Source organism: Ovis aries, chromosome 1 (genome assembly GCF_016772045.2).
Source record: "Ovis aries strain OAR_USU_Benz2616 breed Rambouillet chromosome 1, ARS-UI_Ramb_v3.0, whole genome shotgun sequence".
Classification (NCBI taxonomy): Eukaryota; Metazoa; Chordata; class Mammalia; order Artiodactyla; family Bovidae; genus Ovis; species Ovis aries.
Window position 1 is genome coordinate 85,643,159 of NC_056054.1, and position 23,363 is coordinate 85,666,521.

Consider the following 23,363-nt stretch of genomic DNA (forward strand, 5'->3'; position numbering starts at 1 on the left):
CATCTAGTCAAGGCTATGGTTTTTCCAGTGGTCATGTATGGATGTGAGAGTTGGACTGTGAAGAAAGCTGAGTGCCAAAGATTTGATGCTTTTGAACTGTGGTGTTGGAGAAGACTCTTGAGAGTCCCTTGGACTGCAAGGAAATCCAACCAGTCCATCCTAAAGGAGATCAGTCCTGGGTGTTCGTTGGAAGGACTGATGTTGAAGCTGAAACTCCAATACTTTGGCCACCTCATGTGAAGAGTTGACTCATTGGAAAAGACCCTGATGCTGGGAGGGATTGGGCGCAGGAAGAGAAGGGGATGACAGAGAATGAGATGGCTGGATGGCATCACCAACTCAATGGACATGGTTTTGGGTGGACTCCGGGAGTTGGTGATAGACTGGGAGGCCTGGCGTGCTGCAATTCATGGGGTCGCAAAGAGTCGGACACAACTGAGTGACTGAACTGTACTGAACTGAAGGCAGAATCTTTAAATGCCTATAAAAGCTGAGCAGCTTATCCTCACAAGATTTCCAGAAGGCAGTAGCTCTTCCAAGTGTTGTGAATGGCAAACATAGGAACTACATCTGCAATCTTTATGAAGTCTTGGGCTTTTTTTTTTTTTTTTTTGTAAGATATTCAGTCCTGTCTGACTCTTTGTGATCCCACGGACTGTAGCCTACCAGGCTCCTCCATCCATGGGATTTTCCAGGCAAGAGTACTGGAGTGGGTTGCCATTTCCTCCTCCAGGGGATCTTTCCAACCCAGAGATCGAACCCAGGTCTTCCACATTGTAGGCAGATGATTTACTGTCTGAGCCACCAGGGAAGCCCCCACACCTAACAGAGTATGTAGAATTCTTATAAGTCAATGAGCTAGCTACAGAGACTTAGGCACCTGACCCACAAGTGTTGCAGAGTACTCCTGGATGATAACTATGCCAATGGTTTACAGCTCCAAATAATTGACAATTAATACATAAAATGGACTCACAGTAGAATGTTTCCAGAAACGGATGATTTCCTCAATATCTGTAACAGGGTTAAATAAGAAGTAGTCTCGCCATTCATTCCAGTCCACTGTCATTGTCCCATCGGCATCAATGCTGAAAACAAAACGAAGCTGGTTAAAAAATAAAATATAATTTTTAAATAAAAATAACATTATTGGCCACGTTGCAGAATGACAGTTTTTCTTCCAACTCAATATTCTTCTAAGGTTTTTGGAAATGGCAAATGGCAACAAGCATTTGATGATCTGTTAGTTTTAACCATTTTAAACAAAAAGGACTCCAAATTTATACATCTCACTAAAAGCTACTTTTGGTGCTCCATCAAACTCCAAGTCAACGAGCTAACAAAGATAATATTGGGGGGTAGTCCATGGGTGATTCATGTGACTATATGGCAAAAACAACCACAATATTGTAATTAGCCTCCAATTGAAATAAATTTTCAAAAATTAAAAAAAAAATTGGGGGGTAGTAATGAATAAACTAATGATTCATTTTTCTTACACTGGCTCAGGAAGATAGTTCTTAATGTTCTATTTTAACATTTGGATGTAACTTTGGAATATACTCAATATATGCTATCAATTTCCTTCTCCAGTTTTCTCTATGCTAAGAAACTAGCAGTGATCATATATTTAAAAAATCTATCGTAAAGCAACCATCAATCAATTAAAAAGAAACAGAATTTTTAAAAAATCAAACTTGGTGATTTGGCCTTTTGAGTCTTAAGAAATCCTAGTACCTTATCTTCAATATTTATAGTTAATATATTGTAGCTTTGAATATTTTTCATTAACTTTTTGCTTGTTTTAGAAGTTTCTTGGCAATAATGTCATTTGTACCTGTTTTTTTTCCCTAAAAGTGACTCTAAACTGCCCAGGATTTTGACTGTTTTGTTCACTACTGTGAGATCCTGGACATAAAGTGGTCAGCAAAAAGAATGTGCTCACTTATTTGTTTAATTAACGAATATCTCTGAAAAAAAAGCTTAAGCATCTCCTCTTTTTATTTATTCTATGAATTGTGTGAAAGTGATACATAAAGACATCAGACAAATAAAATTCTATTTTCATATATTTTTGATATTTCCCAGCTCCATTTTTATCTTTGATCTGCATACATGAAATTACACTTAAATTTTCATTTGTTCTAGCACACAGGTATTAACATTTCCTATTTGCCTAAGTCCTAGTTACTACTGATGTTTATAACATTATTCTTCAGGGTTGCCATATTTATTACTCTATTTTTAGTATCATTTTCCATTTTAATGCAATTGCTTATTGTCTGATCCTACCCCTCAACGCTCCACATGCAAACATCCTCTACAAGGCAAGGATGTTTGTTTATTTTATTCACTGATATGGCCAAAGTGTTTAAACAGTGCCTGGCACAGAGCAAATCACTAACTAAATGAATAAATGAAATTCAAACTCTAGCTTACAGCCACAGAACCCTCAGCGTCAACAAACTTAAAATAGTCCCATGGTGGGTTTAAACTGTATTTCTCTTCAAATTACTACCGCAGCTGACCAATTTATCCTTTTCACCTGCTATTCATTTTTTCTTCTTGTAAAATGCTTGTTCATATCTTTTGCCCATTTTTCTAATGGGCTGTGTCTTTTTCTTAAATGTATATAGTTTTTTACATAATTGATTTAATCCTTCAAGTTATAAATTAGCAAGTACTTTGTCTTTTCACTTTATTTATAGTATCCATGAATTATTGTTGTTCAGTCGCTAAATTTATGTCGAACTCTTTGTGACACCATGGACTGTGGCACGCCAGGCTCCTCTGTCCTCCACTATCTCCCAGAGTTTGCTCAAATTAATGTCCATTGAGTCAGTGATGCTATCTAACCATCTCATCCTCTGCCACCCCCTTTTCCTTTGCCTTCACTCTTTCCCAGCATCATGGTCTTTTCAAATAAGTCAGCTTTTTGCAACAGGTGGCCAAAATGTTGGATCTTCAGTTTCAGCATCAGTCCTTCTAATGACTATTCAGGGTTGATTTCCTTTAGGATTGACTGGTCTGATCTCCTAGATGCTTTTAATTTTAATATAGCTGAATTTATCAATCTTTTCATTTATAGCTATTGACTTCCGTGTTTTTCAAAATAAACTCTTCCCTATACTGATATATAGACATCTGCTTATTTTTCCCTTAGAGGTATTACACATTTAGTTTGATTTTTTTAAAATTGAAATATAGTTGATTTACAATATTATGCTAGTTTCAGGTATATAGCAAAGAGACTCAGTTTTATATATTTCAGATTATTTTCTGTTACAGGTTATTACAAGATACTGAATATAGTTCCCTGTGGTATACAGTAAATCCTGTTGCTTATCTATTTTATGTTCAGTAGTTTGTATCTGTTAATCCCATACTCCTAATTTATCCCTCCCCTTACCCTTTCCCCTTTGGTAACCATAATTTGCCTTCTGTTTCTGTGATTTCTATGCATGGCGTAAGGCAGGTATCGAACTGTATTTCTGTCTGCATGGATAACCAGAAGCACCAGTACCATTTATTGCATAGTCTCTTCTTTTCAAAGGAATTTGCAAAGCTACTTCTCTCATGTGACAAATCCCAAACATGGATGCGTCTGTTACTGGGAGGGTAAGTTCCATTTGTCAATTTGTCTATCTGTGTAGCAACACCACTCACTATATCTTAATTATAGCTTATAACAACTCTTGATAATCTGATGGAGCAGGCCCCCAGCTCCTTATGGCTCTCCAAGAATGTCTTGGTTATTCCTGGATCTGTACAGTTTCATTTTTCTCTGGAAATACTTCATAGTCCAAATGCTGGGGCAAAGAGAACAATTGAGAGGATAGTTCAGGATTGGGAGAAAGCAAGTAGGAATGGTGAAAGAATCAAGAGAAGACTGATGAACTGGTGGAAATGAAGGGGCCAGAGGTCTGTAAGTCAAAATGCAAGTACCAGAGGAGCAAGACAGGGTAGAATCTAGAGGAAGAAGGGTCATAAGGTAGGATACAGGTATTTAAGACTTCAGAAAAGGAGCAGCTTCAAGTTATGATACAATTGGAGAGAGAGTGGGCTACCGAAGCAAATGGAATAAAAGGCTCAGGTGTTGGGGAAAGTGAGGAACATTAATGCTAGAAAGTAAGGGGAACCACCAGCATGAATACTGCAGCTTCCTAGGACTTTGGACAAAGAGAGAATGACCATTTGACAAGTGCCAATGTCCTCAATAGATGTAGAGAGGGAACTAGAGGTAAGGGAATGAGAGGAAAGATGGATGGAGATGAGAGCCTAAAAGGAAAGTGGCTTTTTTACTTGGGGGCAGAAGATAAAGATACATGGAGCATACATATTTGGATAGACACCTATTTCAGCTACTCCCCACCATATCTTCTATGTAAAAAGGAGAACTAGGAGGCTATATTTCAATAGGCTATGGTTCCTGTCTCATACTCTGATGATTCAGCCACAGCTGTTTCAAACAGCACCTTTCACATTTCTTTTCCATGAATTCAGTCTTGGAAATGGTAAGAGAGAGTGAAATGGCAGAAAAGAAACTGACATTTGGAGGTATATGAGTCACACTGATGGCTGAGCCCTCAAGGGGAAATCTGTGATTTATACTACTGAAAACACAACTCTGAGATAATAGAAAATGTATAATTTGGTCTCTGTTCACTGATCCTGCCTCAGAGTCCCTATAGCCCTTCTACTTTATAAGTGATATAAGCTCTAGGGCATCTCTGGTTCTAATGAGGCAGCTCTGGCTGGGCACCTGGATGAGGAATGGTCATCAGAAAAATTAAGCCATGATCAGAAGCTTGGAATTTTCAGCCCCTTCCTCCCAACCCCAGCCCCCAATTATCCAGAGAGGGGAAAGGGACTGAAAATGGAGTTAATAACTGATGATGCCTATGTGAAGAAGCCTCCATAAAAATCCCAACAGTATAGGATTCAGGGAGCTTCTGGTTAATAAACACATCCACACACCAGCAGGGTGATATATCCCAACTCCTGTGCTCGGGACCCTCCCAGACCTCCTCTTGTGTGTATCTTTTTATTGGCTGTTCACCTGTATCCTTTATAATATTCTTTCATAAACTGATAAACACAAGTACACATTTCCCCAAGTTCTGTGAACCCGTCTGGCAAATAACTGAACCCAGTGGGGAGGCCATGGGAGCCTCTGATCTGTAGCCAAGTCAGGCAGACTATGTGGGTAACCTAGGGACCTCCTACTCCTTGTGACTGGCATCTGAAGTGGAGAGCAGTCTTGTGAAACTGAGCCCTGAACTTGTGGGATCTGACACTACCTCCAGGTCGACAATGTTAGAACTGAATTATACAGTATGACATCCAGCTGGCATCGCTGAGAAGTGCCTGTTGTGGGGGGGAAACCCACATATTCAGTGACCAGAAGCTTCAGAAGTAAAGTGTTTTGTGGAGTAACAAAGAAGTCTCGTAAAAGGGAAAATTGAGCTTCTTTTCTAATCCAAACATATTCTAAAATTTGTACTGAAAAAGTATAAATAATAGTAATAGCCTAACAGTGCAAAAGAATATACATTAGCCACTGGGGAAACAAAAAAAACCATGACATACCACTTCATAACCACATACCCACGGTTAAAATCAAAAGACGGAAAATAACATCAGGGAAGATGTGGAGAAATTCAGGCCCTCCACACACTGCTGCTGGGATTGTAAAACGGTGCAATCACTACGGAAAGCAGTCTGTCGGTTCTTCAAGCAGTTGAACACAGAGTTACCATATGACCCAGCGATTCTTCACTAGGTATATACCCAAGAGAATTATAAACAAGTTCACATAAAACTGTGTGCACAAATATTCATAGCAGCAATATTCATGATAGTTGAATATTGGAAGCAACAAATATTGGAAGTGGAAGCGACCCAAATGTCCATCTGTTGATGAATGGATAAATCAAGTGTAATATATACATAAACTGGAATATAACTTGGTCTAAAAAAGGAAGGAAGTAGTGATGCATGCTACAATTTGGATGAAGCTTGAAAACACGCTAAGTGAAAAAAGCTAGACACAAATGCCACATGCTGAATGATTCCATTTTTTTATGAATGTCCAGAACAGATAAAGTAGATCAGTGGCTGCTGGGAGCTTGCAGGGTGAGGAGTAAGGAATGACTGCCAGTGAATACAGAGTTACTCTGGAGGTTGATGAAAATGTTCCAAAATTAGATAATGGTGATGGTTGCGCAACTCCCTGAAAATAGTAAAAACCAGTGACCTGCAAACTTTAAAAGAATGAATTTTTTGTATGTAAACTACTTATCAATAAGGTTGTCATAAAATATTTATATATACAATTATATAGTGTCATTTAAAAATCCACCCTCTATATTACCTGTGATATATTCTGCAGCTTAGGCTAGAATTTGCATTGGTCCTAAAGCTACCAAAAGGAATATAGGAATAGGATTTCTGGCCAGCAAATCAGAGAAATACTCTCAGTTTCCTGGAAAAATGTGGCTTTGGGGAAGAATATTGCATACCCCATATTCCACTTTCAAAATGCTATTTAAGGGCCTTCCCTGGTGGTCCAGTGGTTAGGACTCCATACTTCCACTGCAAGGGGCACGGGTTGGATCCCTGGTTGGGAAACCATACACCACACAGCGAGGCCAAAAATTAAAATTTTAAAACTGCTGTTTATCTCCTTTTCATGTTTTAGCTTTACATTTCCTCAGGAAAACCTTTCCGATCCAATGTTAACAAAAGTGACGCCAATGCATAGCTCTGAGATTTGGGCCTTCCTATTAAGCAGCTGCTTGCAGAGGAAATTCTGAATAGACAGAAGGGAGGAAAATGCTACAGATACAAAAGGAGATAAACGTGACAATAAAGCCATTTGGAAGAAACTTTTTAGGTACTGTTGAAGACTGAAAACACTGACAAGAATACTAATATAATGTAACTACCCTTTTCTATTTTCTGTTACACTTTTTTTTTTAATTGGTCCCTGTACTGTATTTGTAACAAAAAAGCCTTCAAGGACACTTAGACTTCAGAAATTATCACTCTATCCTGTGAAATAACACACTAAATCTGACTGCCCTGGGCAATAATGTTCAAACTGTACCTCTATTTTCTGAAAGAAATAGGTATTTCTTTTTATGTGTGTTGGGGGGATATTTTCTCTTTTTTTCTTTTTTTTTTTTAATCAAGGTAGAACTGATTTATAATTTATCAGTTCCAGGTGTACAACAGTGATTCAAAATTTTTATAGACTATACTCCACTTATAGTGACCATAAAATATTGGCTTTATTCCCTGTGCTGCACAATATATCCTTGAAGCCTATTTATTTTACACATAGTACTTTGCACCTCTTGTCTCCCTATCTTGCCCTCCCCACTTTCATCTCCTGATTAGTAACCACTGGTTTACTAATGAGTTTACTAGTGAGTCTGTTTCACTAGCCTGTTCACTAGTTCTTTAGATTCCACATATAAGTGATAATCTACAGTATTTATCTGTCTTTGTCTGACTTATTTCACTAAACATAATCCCTCTAAGTCCATCCATGTTGTTGCAAATGGGAAAATTTCGTCCCTTTTTATGGCTGAGTAATATTCCATTGTATATATCTACCATGTCTTCTTTACCCATTCATCTGTTGATGGCCACTTAGGTTGCTTCTTTTTGACTATTGTAAATGGTGCTGCTATGAATTCTGGGTGCATGCATCTTTTGAAATAGTCTTTTCTTTTTTTTTTTTTTTTTGATATATACCCAGAGTGAAATTGCTGGATCAAATAGTTCTATTTTTAGTTTTTTGAGGAACCTGCATACTGTCTTCCACAGTGGCTGCATCAAGTTACATTCCCACCAACAAAGTACAAGGGTTCCCTTTTCTGCATGTCCTCATCAGCGTTCTTTATTTGTGATCTTTTTGATGATGGTCATTCTCACAGGTGTGAGGTGCTATCTCACTGTAGTTCTGACTTGCACTTCTTTGATGATTAGCAATGTTGAGCACTTTTTCATGCTCCTGTTGGCCACCTGTATATCTTTCTTGGAAAAATGTCTGTTCAGTTTTTCTGCCATTTTTTTATTCGACTTGTTTGTTCTTTTGAAATCAGTTTCTTTGTCAGTCAGTGAGGAGACCTTTGGGATCTCTCTCTTATCCAGTCATGTCACGCATAAGATTAAGAAGTGATGCATCTGCTTGACTCCTCATCTTGAAACAATGAGTTCTACTGTCACATTAGAAACCAAATAGGAAACAAGATAGCACTAAAACTTTTAGGCTCCTTCTGTAGAGATTTAGCACCTTCCTATCATTCCACCAGTCTTGGAGGCCTTGAGAGAGTTTTCTCATTCCTATACTTTAGGTGCATGAGCACACACAAAATGAAAAGGGAGAAAAGCAGGAAAAGATATTGTGAGGAATGATAAGGTGCAGAGAATTGTTTTAAGCCATGCTTACAAATGCAGATCTCTAACACAGGATATTAAAATTAAAAAAAAAAAAACCAGTTGTCAACACATGAAGAGCTTACCTTTGAAGAATCAACTCTGCTTGTTGTTCAGAAATATTTAGACCTAGTATCTGGAGAGACTGGACAATTTCAGAAGCCTCAATTTTTCCTTTAAAAAATAAAAATTATAAACTCAGAAGTGACAAGGACCTTAGAAATATGACTTTCAAATCCCTTACTTTATAAGGGAAAGCCTTGAACTGATTAAGGTAGTATTATGAATTTAGATGAGTTACAGATTTGCTTAAATACATACTGCAACACCAACTCAAATTTTAACAAATATATTAAATAAATACACATATATTATTTCATTCAAAAATCATAACAGCCTTGTAGGTAAATAATGATTCCATCAAAAGAAGAGACTGAGCTTACATGGCCCTACAAAGAAACCACATTAAGAAGCAACAGAATTGAAGTACAAATCAAGACACTCAAATTTTGAAGTAAATTCAGTTAAGGTAGGATCTCTTAAATATAAAGTATGCATTTATTAAATGATGAAGCATTTATTATGCATAAAGATGTATTGCACTGAGTTAAAAGAAAGTAGAAAAATGACTAAATGAAGCCAAAGAGTGTGAAATATTCTTTTGAGAGATCTGGCAATAAAAATGAAGAAAGCAGGGATAGCAGGATGATGGAAGAAGGAAAATTATTATGATGAGAGCAATTAGAGCATGCTGTGGAAAGGAGAAACAGAGAAGAAGAAAGAGAAAATACAAGCAGTAAATTGTAAGACTGCATTTCCCTGAAGCAGTTCACAGACTCATAATGATCCTAAGACTAGTATGAATAGAAAAGGATGAAACAAAACAAGAGAGGGTCTGATGCCAAACCAGGATTAATAGCAAAGTTCTCCAGGAAAAGAGGAAGACAAAAATTACTGTTAGTGGTGAGAGGAAAAGACTGCATTTAAGAGAAGGACTTTGAAGGGATGATAGGATTGGGAGAGAACTTTCTAGGGAGAAGAAAGGAGCAGCATGAGAATCTGGACAGCCAGAGGCTTTCAGAAACAGCCAGCCTTTTTAGCAATGAAAGTCTTCCAACACCGTTCTGAATAATCACATTTATAATTGCCCTCTCAAAGAAATACAGTTGATTTTCATTATTCAAGCTGGTTACTTCCTATAAGGTCACTATGAACACAGAATTAAGGGAAACGGAACCATTGTTCCTAAGGGAAATATGGGGTTAGGTTCCTATAAGCCTCTCGTTTTCTCATCAATTTTCTCATCAACTGATCAATACAAAAACTTGTTTGCTGTGTGTTTCTGTTTAAATTCACCTTGTTTTATATATATATATATATATATATACACACACATATATATAAAAACTGATATATATATGTTATTAACATATTAAGTTATATATACATACATATATATATATATATATAAGTTAATGCTGACTCATCAACAGTGAGCTCATGGTCAATAGCACTATAACTCTTGTCTGAGTAAAGTGTTTTGATACATATATTTTTCTCCAAAGACACTTCACAGCCTTCCCACATTTAGGAATGCACATCAACATTGTAGCACTGCTCTTGGTAGCCATTGTAAATAGTGAAATCATTAACAAAAAAACACAAAAATGCAAAAGACATGGCACCAAATAGGCTGCAGAAGGACTTATTTACAGTACAAAAGCTACAACAGGGAAGCAGAGCATCACCTTATTCTGTCTCAGCTAGAAATGTGCTCACCAAGCAAATGAAGCTTGTGGCTTCTCTATGCAAATCCATGAATGACTGCAAAAGTACTGTGAGCATAATTTGGGGGTTACTTCTGGAGTTAAATTTTATCAAGTAGACAAATTCTCAAATACAGAATTCATGAATAATTAGGATAGATTATATATGCTTTCCTTTGTTGTTTGTTAATCGCTAAGTTGTGTCTAACTCTTCTGCAAGCCAATGGACTACAGCCTGCCAGATTCCCCTGTCCATGGATTTCCCAGGCAAGAATGCTGGAGTGGGTTGCCATTGCCTTCTCCAGGGAATCTTCCCAACCCAGGAATCAAACTCATGTCTCCTGTATTGGCAGGCAAATTCTTTATCAATGAGCCACCAGGGAAGTCCCAGTTTCCTTCATGAAAGTCTAATAAACACAAATATGAACCTATAATGAGAAAGTGTTTTTAAATATACAAACAAGATAAATTGAGAGGAAACTGTTTGATCTACTACAAATGTATCATAAGTTTCACCTTTAATACAACATTGTAAGTCAACTATACTTCAATTAAAAAATAAAATAGAAATACTTCACCTTTATTTCTTCTGGTTCATTTAGAACTTTCTGAAATTAACCATTGATGTGTGCACACCATACACACTGGATGATCAGCCTCTACTTATCTGGAGATGATCCTTAGTTAGCTTCATCTCCAGGAACTGCCTGACCTAACACTATATAGACAGTCTTAGGATGAAAGTTTGCGGGAAGAAACTAAGTTGACTGTAAGAATTGAATTTTGCTGTAAGATTAGACTAAGGTAGAGTTTGGGCATACAATGTAAGGTTTATGGGTGCTAATAAATGTTCTAACAGTACTACTTTCCACCACAAACTCAGTTCTTCCTAGCTGAGAGTCACAGATTTGAACAATCATCAAAACCATTCAAAGGATTTAGTTGTTTGTTTGAAGGAACTTGCCTTGAATCTAACTAAAGTTATGGTTCAGTATAAACCAGGGCTTCGTTGGTGGCTCAGTTGGTGAAGAATCCACCTGCAACGCAGCAAACACCAGTTCGATTCCTGGGTGGGGAAGATCTGCTGGAGAAGAAATAGGCTCCCCTCTCCAGTGTTCTTGCACTTCCCTTTTGGCTCAGCTGGCAAAGAATCTGCCTGCAATGCAGGAGACCTGGGTTCGATCCCTGGGTTTGGAAGACCCCTGGAGAAGGGAACAGCTACCCACTCCAGTATTCTGACCTGGAGAATTCCATGGACTCTATAGTCCATGGGGTCACAAAGAATCGGACTTGATTGAGCGGACTCACTTCGGGCTTCCCTGGTGGCTCAGCTGGTAAGGAATCTGCCTGCAATGTGGGAGACCTGGGTTCGATCCCTGGGTTGGGAAGATCCTCTGGAGAAGGGAACAGCTATGCACTCCAGTATTCTTGCCTGGAGAATCCCATGGACAAAGGAGACTGGTGGGCTACAGTCCATGGGGTTGCAAAGAGTTAGACAAGACTGAGAGACTAACACACACATAGTCGATGGGGTTGCAAAGAGTCATACACGACTGAGAGACTTTCACTTTCACTTTTCAGTAAACTATAACCTTCTGGCCAAATAAGGCCTGTTGCCTGCTTTTACAAATAAAGTTTTATTGGTACACAGCTATGCCCACTCATTTACATATTATCTAAGGCTATTTCTGCAGGGTGACAACAGAGATGAGTGCCTGCAACTGAGATCATATGGCTCACTAGGCTAAATATTTCCTATCTGGCCTTTTATTAAAAAAAAAAAAAAAAGTCTGCCTACCCTGGTATGAACCATATTTTCTGTTTATTTGTTTAACTTGTTTATTGAATAATAAATCTGTGAATGGAATGGCCTCAACCACTTATACATAGGGAGGGGTCTGAAGCTACATTATATATTTTTAAAATAAACTCCCTCTTCTTATCAAAGGTTGCCTCTGGTGATAAGAGTTTGATAGCTGCTTCCTTTCTCCTACTGTGGCCCTTGCTTTTTGCTCTACATGACTGGGACTCTAACTCCAAGCTAGTAATAAATAGAAAAACCTTAATCCCAATCAGAAGGTATATATTTAAATATCTATTTGCTATTTTCTTTTCTAACTTTCACAATCAGAGAGTATCTTCTCTGATCACAGGTAATTCTTTCAAAAAGACTTATCAAATATAAGATAATCTGAAAGTTATTTAAAGTTTAGAATATAAAACACTTGTGAAAGTGAAGTCACTCAGTTGTGTCCAACTCTTTGCAACCCCATGGACTGTAGCCCACCAGGCTCTTCCATCCATGGGATTCTCCAGGCAAGAATACTGGAGTGGTTTGCCATTTCCTTCTCCAGGGAAAACACTTGTGCTTAGTATGAATAAAAATAAATCTCTCTTGCTCAGAGAGCAAGAAAACATAATTGTTATTTTTAAACCATAACTTTAAGTCAAATCAGTATAAGGTTCCATAATTAATATTTTACCAAAGGCCCTACTCACAGTTTATGATTCATTGGACAAAACTACACATAACTTTTCCCCACTAAAAACATTCTATATAAAAATCATATACTAAGGAAAACAAATATTAACATAAGCAATAATTATCATCTTAAAAAGACAGACTAAAATATACATTCTTTTAGACTTTTGGAAGCATAGAAGTGCTTCTTCATAGCTGTTGATAAACAGAAAATAAAGACAAACCATCATTATTTTTGTCCAAACTCTTAAATGCCAATTTCATTTTTTTCTCATGGTCTTTAAGGTACTTCATAAATTCTTCAAAATCCAGCTTCCCATCTTTGTTGACATCACCAGTAGTGAAAATTTTCTATAAAAAAGAAAAAAATTAGAGATATTTTATATGGGTTAAAAATACTGAATTTTTTGTACAAAAACTTTAAGCAAATTGGCTATTTTCCTATTAAGAAATGTATTTTATAAATTCTAAGATAGAAGACAAAATCTTGACCTAAATTTAAATGTTTAAAATAGTCTTTTTCCCTTTGAATTCCCAAAATTACATGACCTTTTTCCTAAAGATGATCCTTATAAAAAGCTGTCATATCAAATTGTCTCTCTCTATCAAGAAAAATAATTTGTTTTGAGAAATATTATTTCACAAACAATAATATACATACACTCTCTCTCTCTCTCTTTCTCTCTCTCTCTCTCTATATATATATATAATGTTCAGTTCAGTTCAGTCGCTCAGTTATGTCCGACTATTTACGACCCCATGAATCTCAGCACGCCAGGCCTCCCTGTCCATCACCAACTCCTGGAGTTTACCCAAACTCATGTCCATAGAGTCGGTGATGCCATCCAGCCATCTCATCTTCTGTCGTCCCCTTCTCCTCCTGCCCCCAGTCTCTCCCAGCATCAGGGTCTTTTCCAATGTATATGGATACAATAATAAAATATGTATACTATGTATATAATTGTATGAATACAACACAAGATGGATACTATATATTCACATATAATACTATAATATGTATACACATAACACTATATATGGACACACATATATACAAAAGATAAATGTATACCAGTAATGTAGGGTTAGGTTAACATGTTTTGTTTTGTTTTTTTAATCTTATCATTTACCACAGTAACAGAATAAAAAAGTCATATGATCACCCCAGTAAATGTGGAAAAAGTTTTGATGGATTCTACATCATTATGACTAAAAATTCTGAGCAAACTAAAAACTCTGAGTAGTGCTTCCTCAAACTAATAAAGGGTATCTACAAAGAATTCTGGTCTTTTTTGTTTAAACTAGTATCAGTAGAATTCTCTTATCTGCAACCTAAATAGTCTTGATTCAAATGCCACCAATCATTACATTTTAAAAGCAAATACATTTTATTGTCACTAAAAAATAACTATTAATCTTTAATTACTTTCAAAATTAGACTAAGGATGATCTTCATCTAGAAATCATTTTCTGATTACTCAATACATGCACTGAGATTTGCACTTGTGTCTTGGCTCAGAGGCAGGAAGAAGAGTGAGAAACTTTATAGTAGGGAAAAAGGAGTTTCCCAGCGTGCCCTGACTGGAGACTGCTGGCCTGGAAAACTTTTGGATTTAAGTGGGTCACCCTGTGTGATTCGCTGGGGGACATATTTAGCTCTCTCTGGTTGGTCCTAAATTGGAAGGAGGGACAAAAATAGGGGAAACTGTCAGTGATCAATCAATTCCTGGCCATTTGGGGCTGTTACCTAAGTCATTGTTTAGCTTCTTGGACTGTCACCAGAGATAGCATTCCCTGAAATAAAAGGTTTTGTGTGGTTACTGTATTGCTGTAAAGGGCAATATTGCATAGGAACCTGGAATGTGAGGTCCATGAATCAGGGCAAATTGGAAGTGAAAAAACAGGAGATGGCAAGCGTGAACATTGACATTTTAGGAATCAGTGAACTAAAATGGACTGCACTGGGTGAATTTAACTCAGATGAGCATTATATATACTACTATGGGCAAGAATGCCTTAGAAGAAATGTATTAACCATCATAGTCAACAAAAGGGTCTGAAATGCAGTACTTAGATGCAATCTCAAAAATGCCAAAAATGATCTCTGCTTGTTTTCAAGGCAAGCCATTCAATATCATGGTAATCCAAGTCTATGCCCCAACCAGTAATGCTGAAAAGCTGAAGTTGAACAGTTCTATGAAGACCTATAATACCTTTTAGAATCAACAGCAAAAAAAGATGTCCTTTTCATTATAGGGGACTGGAATGCAAACACAGGAGTCAAGAAACACCTGGAGTAACAGGCAAATTTGGCCTTGGAATATGGAATGAAGCAGGGCAAAGGCTAATAGAGTTCTGCTAAGAGAACACATTGGTCATAGCAAACACCCTCTTCCAACAACACAAGAGAAGACTCTACACATGGACATCACCAGATGGTCAATACTGAAATCAGATAGATTTCACATCTATCAGAAAGATAGATTCATTGCAGCCAAAGATGGAGAAGCTCTATATAGTCAGCAAAAACAACATCGGGAGCTGACTGTGGCTGTGGCTCAAATCATGAACTCCTTAGAACTCACTAGACCATTCAGGTATGACCTAAATCAAATCCCTAACGGTTATACATTGGAAGTGAGAAACAGATTTAAGGGACTAGATCTGATAGACAGAGTACCTGATGAACTACGGACAGAGGTTCGTGACATTGTAGAAGAGACAGAGAGCAAGACCACCCCCAAGAAAAAGAAATGCAAAACAAGCAAAATGGCTGTCTGAGGGGGCCTTACAAATAGCTGTGAAAACAAGAGAAGCAAAAATCAAAGGAGAAAAGGAAAGATATACCCATCTGAATGCAGAGTTCCAAAGAATAGCATGAAGAGATTAAAAAAAACCTACCTCAGCGATCAGTGAAAAGAAATAGAGGAAAACAACAGAATGGGAAAGACTAGAGATCTCTTCAAGAAAATTAGAGATATCAAGGGAACATTTCATGCAAAGATGGGCTCAATAAAGGACAGAAATGGTATGGACCTAACAGAAGCAGATATTAAGAGGAGGTGGCAAGAATACACAGAAGAACTGTACAAAAAGATCTTCACAACCCAGAATCATGATGGTGTGATCACTCACCTAGAGCCAGATATCCTGGAATGTGAAGTCAAGCAAGCATCACTGTGAACAAAGCTGGTGGAGGTGATGGAATTCCATGTGAGCTATTTCAAATCCTGAAAGATGATGCTGTGAAAGTGCTGCACTCAACATGCCAGCAAATGTGGAAAACTCAGCAGTGGCCACAGGACTGGAAAAGGTCAGTTTTCATTCCAATCTTAAAGAAAGGCAATGCCAAAGAATGCTCAAACTACCACACAATTGCACTCATCTCACACACTAGTACAGTAATGCTCAAAATTATCCAAGCCAGGCTCAACAATATGTGAACTGTGAACTTCCAGATATTCAAGCTGGATTTAGAAAAGGCAGAGAAACCAGATATCAAATTGCCAAAATCCGCTGGATCATTGAAAAAGCAAGAGAGTTTCAGAAAAAACATCTATTTCTGCTTTATTGACTATGCCAAAGCCTTTGACTGTGTGGATCACAATAAACTGTGGAAAATTCTGAAAGAGATGGGAATACAGACCACCTGACCTGCCTCTGGAGAAACCTATACGCAGGTCAGGAAGCAACAGTTAGAACTGGACATGGAACAACCGACTGGTTCCAAATAGGTAAAGGAGTATGTCAAGGCTGTACATTGCCACCCTGCTTATTTAACTTATATGCACAGTACATCATGAGAAACACTGGGCTGGATGAAGCACAAGCTGGAATCAAGATTGCCAGGAGAAATATCAATCACCTCAGATATGCAGATGACACCACCCTTATGACAGAAAGCAAAGAAGAACTAAAAAGTCTCTTGATGAAAGTGAAAGAGGAGAGTGAAAGAGTTGGCTTAAAGTTCAACATTCAGAAAACGAAGATCATGGCATCTAGTCCCATCACTTCATGGCAAATAGATGGGGAAACAGTGGAAACAGTGGCAGACTTTATTTTGGGGGCTCCAAAATCACTGCAGATGGTGATTGTAGCCATGAAATTAAAAGACACTTACTCCTTGGAAGTAAAGTTATGACCAACCTAGATAGCATATTAAAAAGCAGAGTCATTACTTTGCCAACAAAGGTCCGTCCAGTCAAGGCTATGGTTTTTCTAGTAGTCATGTAGGGACATGAGAGTGGGACTATAAAGAAAGCTGATCGCCGAAGAGTTTATGCTTCTGAATGGTAGTGTTGGAGAAGACTCTTGAGAGTCCCTTGGACTGCAAGGACATTCAACCTGTCCATTCTAAAGGAAATCAGTCCTGAATGTTCATTGGAAGGACTGCTGTTGAAGCTGAAACTCTAATACTTTGGCCACCTAATGCGAAGAGCTGACTCAGTTGAAAAGACCCTGATGCTGGGAAAGACTGAAGGCGAGAGAAGGGCACAACAGAGGATGAGATGGTTGGATGGCATCACCGACTCAATGGACATGAGTTTGAGTGAACTCTGGGAGGTGGTGATGGATAGGGAGGCCTGGCGTGCTGCAGTCCATAGGGTCGTTAAGAGTCGGACCTGACTGAGTGACTGAACTGAACTGAACTGATGTGGTTATTGCAGAGTCCACTGGAGTTTTGATACACAAGCCCTCATCAGCAACAAAAAGCCTTTTTCTATGGCTCACACCATCTATTACCAAGAAAAACAACAAACAAACAAACAAAATTTTTGTTTTGATAAAGAAGTAAAGTGTTTCAAAGACTGAACCTGTTGATGGCATAATCTAGAATTTCTTATGAAAGGTTAGTTTATTCCTAATAAATAAATAAAAGTCACACTTGAAAATCTAAGTACAAGAGAAGCTTTAAAAAAGCATTAAGGGCAACAGGTTTAAAAAGAAAAACATAAAAATCCAAGTGCAATTTACAGAGAGAATATTTTCGACTGGCCTGGTCTATAGACAACATGCAGTCCAGGCCTCCGATGTTACAAATGAAGAAATCAAGACACGGTGCTTGGCATATAAAATGTGCTCAAAATACAACTGATCAATGACTGAATGGATGATTAAAATATAGACTTCCAAAGTTCACACAGCTTATTAGAAGAAGAGTTTTACCAAATCTTAACATGACAGAACTCAACTGACAGGTTTTTGAGCATGAAGTGCCAAATTTTCAAATGAATTTGACAATCTTTACCTCTCATGGATCTCCCAGTCTTCTGAGTTAAACATCCAAAGAGCAAATATTATTGGAAAACAATAATTATACTCAATAATAACTTCCAAACAGAAAATTACTTGGAAATAACAAAAATGCATGTGGCATCACATACTGAGAAGGATCCTCTCACCTAGGTTGCTGGGGGAAAGATCTGCAGAGCAAACAATGCCCAAGCTCATTTTTAAAAGTCTGATGATTAAAGCAAGTTATAAGGACATATTAGCTTGGGTGAGACCCCAAGACTACAAGCCATTCAGACTGATTGTCCTCCTTCAAAGTCCAGTATTAGAGAAGTTTCAACTACCACACAACTCTCAAAACTCACACATAGTGATTATGCCAGTTCCCTAAAGAGGGGAGGGAGCATTCTTGGGGTTGATGCTCATAGGCTACTAATAACAGGTGAGTACCTTGAACAAGGTGACTCCAAAAACCAGTCTGCATCCAATATCTTGAGAGCAATTTGAATTCAGAAGCCCGAGTTCATCTCTAGTTAGTTATTTTGTCTCAGGACTTGCCTTGAAGTCTTTTTCCTTCCCTGGATACTTTTGGAACACTTAATAATGATTAGTTATTGTATTCCTTACTATATTCCTAAATTATCATATTAGAGCCAGGGAGGAAACTGAGAAAAATGCTTGAGAAGACTATTAGTAACATTGTTATTCTTCCTACAGTAATGTTGGTAATTGACCTGAAAACTACACTGGCAGCCCAGATCAAGTTTAGGAACCTGTAAATTTGACCGTAGGCTTCTCTGCCCAAGGCTCCGCCAGAATTCTCAGCCCCAACATCTCTCCGATCACAGCCCCTCTGAAGCCCACCTTCTCTCCATCCTGAACGACCCCTACACCCTGCAGGCCTTCCTGAAGCTCAAAGATGTCCAGGGTCCCGTCTTCATTATGGTCTAGGTGAGAAAACAGTTTTTCATAGGAGGCGTCCATCTGGGATGTCTCTGGCGAGAGAAGCGACTAGAGTGGTCCACGCTGTGACCCTGTGAGTCTCGAGGTGAATGTGAAAGGCAAGATGGCAATCTCTGCCCACCGCAGGCCGAGATGGAAGAGACCTGAAGTAGCAGCTGTCTCTCTGCTACCAAAGCCAAAGCCCTTCTGCCAGGTACAGAACAGGAAGGCGACCATGCAGGCAACGGCTCCAGAGCAGAGGCACACGGTGCACGCGGCGTTGGGGGCCAGATCTGGCGTCCGAGGTCGCTGAGTTCCCGCCCCACCCCCTGATCATCCAATCAGAAAGCCTGTTTCCACCTCACTCCAGGAAGAGTCTTTTCTCCAGAAGCTTCCTGAAAGACTTCTGCACAGGTCTGTCTCTAAAGGTAGAACTTCTTTTTAGAGAAAAGTGGGTAGGGGAATTTTGAGACATGGACTGTGGAGTCGTAATGACTAGTGGTGTTGGTCTACCATTTTTTTCTTTTTTTTAAGTTGTTTAATCACACTTTTTAAGACTTCTTCTAAGGTTAAGGAACTTGGGAATCCTTGTAAAAATGCTAGGAACCTGAATGAAAATTTGCCAGCATGGGCCTTTCCTTCTGTGATCACCCCCACACCCCTACGCCAGGTCATTATCTTCACTGGGTTTCTGCAGTGGCTCCAGAACAAATATGAAATTCTGTGAGCTGCTTACCTTCTAGCTCTTGGTAATCCTCTCAGCTGTAAGAGTCCTATGACTCTTATGATTCTAAGTCTGTCCTGACAAAGTTACAGTAAGAGAAGAGTTTGTGCCTGTGAATACATGGCAGGCAACTGAAGTTTTAAAATTGTCCATGACTTCAGAGGCCAACTGAACACAACTGTTAGATCGGTTAGCTGTGAACACGGGTACAGGAATATCTTCATATGCTACACAGTCTGCCCCATTTTCCCTTCCGCTATTAATAAAAGAATTGCTACTAAATGGTGCCACGATTTGAGGAGAAATAAAAAATAATCTGTAAAAATCTGTATAAAAAAAGTCAAGATCTTCCTTTTTTCATTATATTGCCTTATTCATTCTAAATCTAGATTTGTTTGTTTGTTTGTTTGGTCCTATACTATTACAAAGCTTTCCAAGCCTAAATTGAATCAACATAAGAACTTCCAGGTAAAATTGCTGACTCTTCATCAGTTTATTTTTCTGATTTCCATTTCAGTAAATTAAAATTCAGATTATTTCTTCTCCTCTTTGATGTTTTGAATTTTTTTCCTCAGAGTATCTCAAATCATATCCAAATATTAATATCCTTTTAGAATGTTTTAATGTGGCCTTTGATGAAAAACAAGGAGGAGGAGGAAGGGCAGAAGGAAGAAAAGGAGAGGGAGGAGGGGAGGGGAAGGGGGAAAGGGAGGAGGGATATTCTAAGAAAAAAAAGCAGACAGAATTACTAGATTCTTGTGGGAATATTAGTAATAACTACTGTATTTCCTTGTTTCTCATACTACCTTCTACAAATAACTCCTGAACCCTAGAACTTAATGTGAATTTTATCTCTTCTAAAACATTAATTGCATAATGAGGCAGTTTGGAAACATGTAAAGGCAGGGTCAATCAGAAGAAGAAACTGTAGTGCATTCACTTCTGGCCTGTGTGTCAGGCACTGTGCCGGGGGGGCTCACTGGAAGGACTGATGCTGAAGTTGAAACTCCAGTACTTTGGCCACCTCATGCGAACAGTTGACTCACTGGAAAAGACCCTGATGCTGGGAGGGATTGGGGGCAGGAGGAGAAGGGGACGACAGAGGATGAGATGGCTGGATGGCATCACCGACTTGATGGACATGAGTTTGAGTGAACTCCGGGAGTAGGTGATGGACAGGGAGGCCTGGCGTGCTGTGATTCATGGGGTCACAAAGAGTCGGACATGACTGAGCGACTGAACTGAACTGAACTGATGCTACAAGCGTAGGCAAGAAACCATAAAAAGAGCAATTCACCAAGAAGATATAACAATGCTAAATCTGAATTCACCAGTAATACAGTCCACTGCTGCTAAGTCACTTCAGTCATGTCTGACTCTGTGCGACCCCATAGACAGCAGCCCACCAGGCTCCCCTGTCCCTGGGATTCTCCCGGCAAGAACACTGGAGTGGGTGTACAGTCCACTATATAGTCTATTTTTAAACTATAAAAGGGGGAAACTGACAAAATTATAAAGTTGGCAAATCTACAATTACAGAGACTCTGACACTTCTTTTTAATAGTGACTATAAAAACAGTATTAGATATTTAAAGCCTATAATTAGTTGATTGTTTATTAAATACCAGGTATTATTCTAAGTATTTAACATTTTAATTCATTTATACTTCACAATAACTCTATGAAATAAGTACTGATATCACCTCTGTCACAGATGTGGAAACTGAGGCTAGAGAGATTTTAAAATTTGCCCCAAAGTTACCAAGTAAGTAGCACAATCGTGATTTAAACCCAGATAGTTTGGCTAGACTTTTCTTGCAAGTTTGTCTATGTGTGCAAAAAGATGTTTATCTGGCAAAACTATGGAAACAAAAGATCAGTGGTTGGGGGTGGGAATGAAAAGGCAGAGCACAGAGGACTTTTAGGGCAGTAATAGCACTCTATATGATATTATAATAATGAATACATGTCATTATACATTTGTCTAAACCCATAGAATATACAATACCAAGAGTGAACCCTAAAGTAAGCTATGAACTTAAAGTGATAATGATGTGTCAATGTAGGTTCATCCTTGGTAAAAAAAAAAAAAAAAAAAAAAAGTACCACTCTGTTAAATGATGTTGACAGTGGGGGAGGCTTATGTATGTGATGTCTAGGGGCAGAGGGTGTATGGGAAATCTCTGTACCTTCCTCTCAATTTTGTTGTAAACCAAAAACTGCTCTAAAAAATACTTTTATATGTTTATCTTATCTTATACAGCATTTCGGAGAAGGCAATGGCACCCCACTCCAGTACTCTTGCCTGGAAAATCCCATGGACAGAGGAGCCTGGTAGGCTGCAGTCCATGGGGTCGCTAAGAGTCAGGCATGACTGAGCGACTTCACTTTCGCTTTTCACTTTCATGCATTGGAAAAGGAAATGGCAACCCACTCCAGTATTCTTGCCTGGAGAATCCCAGAGACAGAGGAGCCTGGTGGGCTGCTGTCTATGGGGTCACACAGAGTCGGACACGACTGAAGCGACTTAGCAGCAGCATACAGCATTTCTGGGCATCTTACAACAGGAGAACTTTTGGCTTTCTGTCCTATATATGCTGGAAATAAAACCATTAACAACTGCTTTACAGTTGAATATTTAATTGATTAATTTTTAATAACCAACTTTTAATTATTTCAAATGAGCCACAGCCTTGTTTAGGGTATTTCAAATCACAAGCCTTAAATCTTTTTGTATCACTATGCTTAGATCATGAGACATGATCCTCATCTTCAGGATGTTTGGTATTAGTGGAGGACACAGTCAATAAATAAAAATACCTTCTGGAGAGACCAGTGATGAACTCATCTATAGAGGGTGGTCCAGAAAAGCTCATCCCAGAGAGATGATATTTAACTTTTTTTAAAAATCCTCTATTTTTTCCTAATCATAAAAATAATAATGTATGATCATTTTAAAAAACTGAAATACAAAAATTATGAAGAAGAAAGTAAAAAGGTAATTTAACTCCTACCATCCAAAAGCAATCATTATTACACTTTTATTGAAGAATCAAAAAAGAGTACTGAGAATAGTTAATATCTGGCGTGAGCACAGACGGTGATAGTATGTATATGTATGTATGTGTAAAATATATTTTATGTATAGGTATAAGATACGTATACTAGGCATGTGACAAATACATGCCATCCTGTTATATACGTTTGCATACACATAGTTTTATACAACTTATTTTATAATATATTCTTACAGAAATTTTAGAAAACTGAAGACATTTTTTATTCCTGAGTTCCCTCTTTTTCTTAAGCAGTCTTGCCAGAGGTTTTATCTATTTTATTCATACTTTCAAAGAACCAACAAAGAAAGCATATATTTTGAAACTTAAAGCACACATTTAAATAATTCATGGGTCAGGGATGAAATCATATTGGACATTAGAAAACACTGGGAGCTAAGTTACGACAAAAATACAAACTTATGTGATGAGACAAAAAAAGTGATCAAAGGGATACTGTAGCTCAAAATGGGCTTCCCTGGTGGCTCAGATGGTAAAGAATCTGCCTGCAATGCAGGAGACCCAGGTTCGATCCCTGGGTCAGAACGATTCCCTGGAGAAGGGAATAGCAACCCACTCCTGTATTCTTGCTTGGAGAATCCCATGGACAGAGGAGCCTGGCGGGCTACAGTCCATTGGGTCACACAGAGTCAGTTACTGAATCAAACATTCAACTCAAGAAATCAGAAAAGGGGCAAATGAGTAAACCTAAAGAA

General features: G+C 38.2%; 1 protein-coding gene across 1 annotated transcript in view; it reads right to left on the minus strand.

Moving 5' to 3' along the window:
• The window catches only part of SLC25A24 (solute carrier family 25 member 24), a 58,760-nt gene that overhangs the window by 34,012 nt on the left and 1,385 nt on the right, over positions 1-23,363 (minus strand). The window contains exons 2-4 of the mRNA XM_015092151.3: positions 12,918-13,044; positions 8,532-8,619; positions 977-1,088 (exon numbers count right to left, since the gene is read on the minus strand). Coding sequence (XP_014947637.2) covers positions 977-1,088; positions 8,532-8,619; positions 12,918-13,044 — 327 coding nt within the window. The remainder of the gene's footprint in view (positions 1-976; positions 1,089-8,531; positions 8,620-12,917; positions 13,045-23,363) is intronic.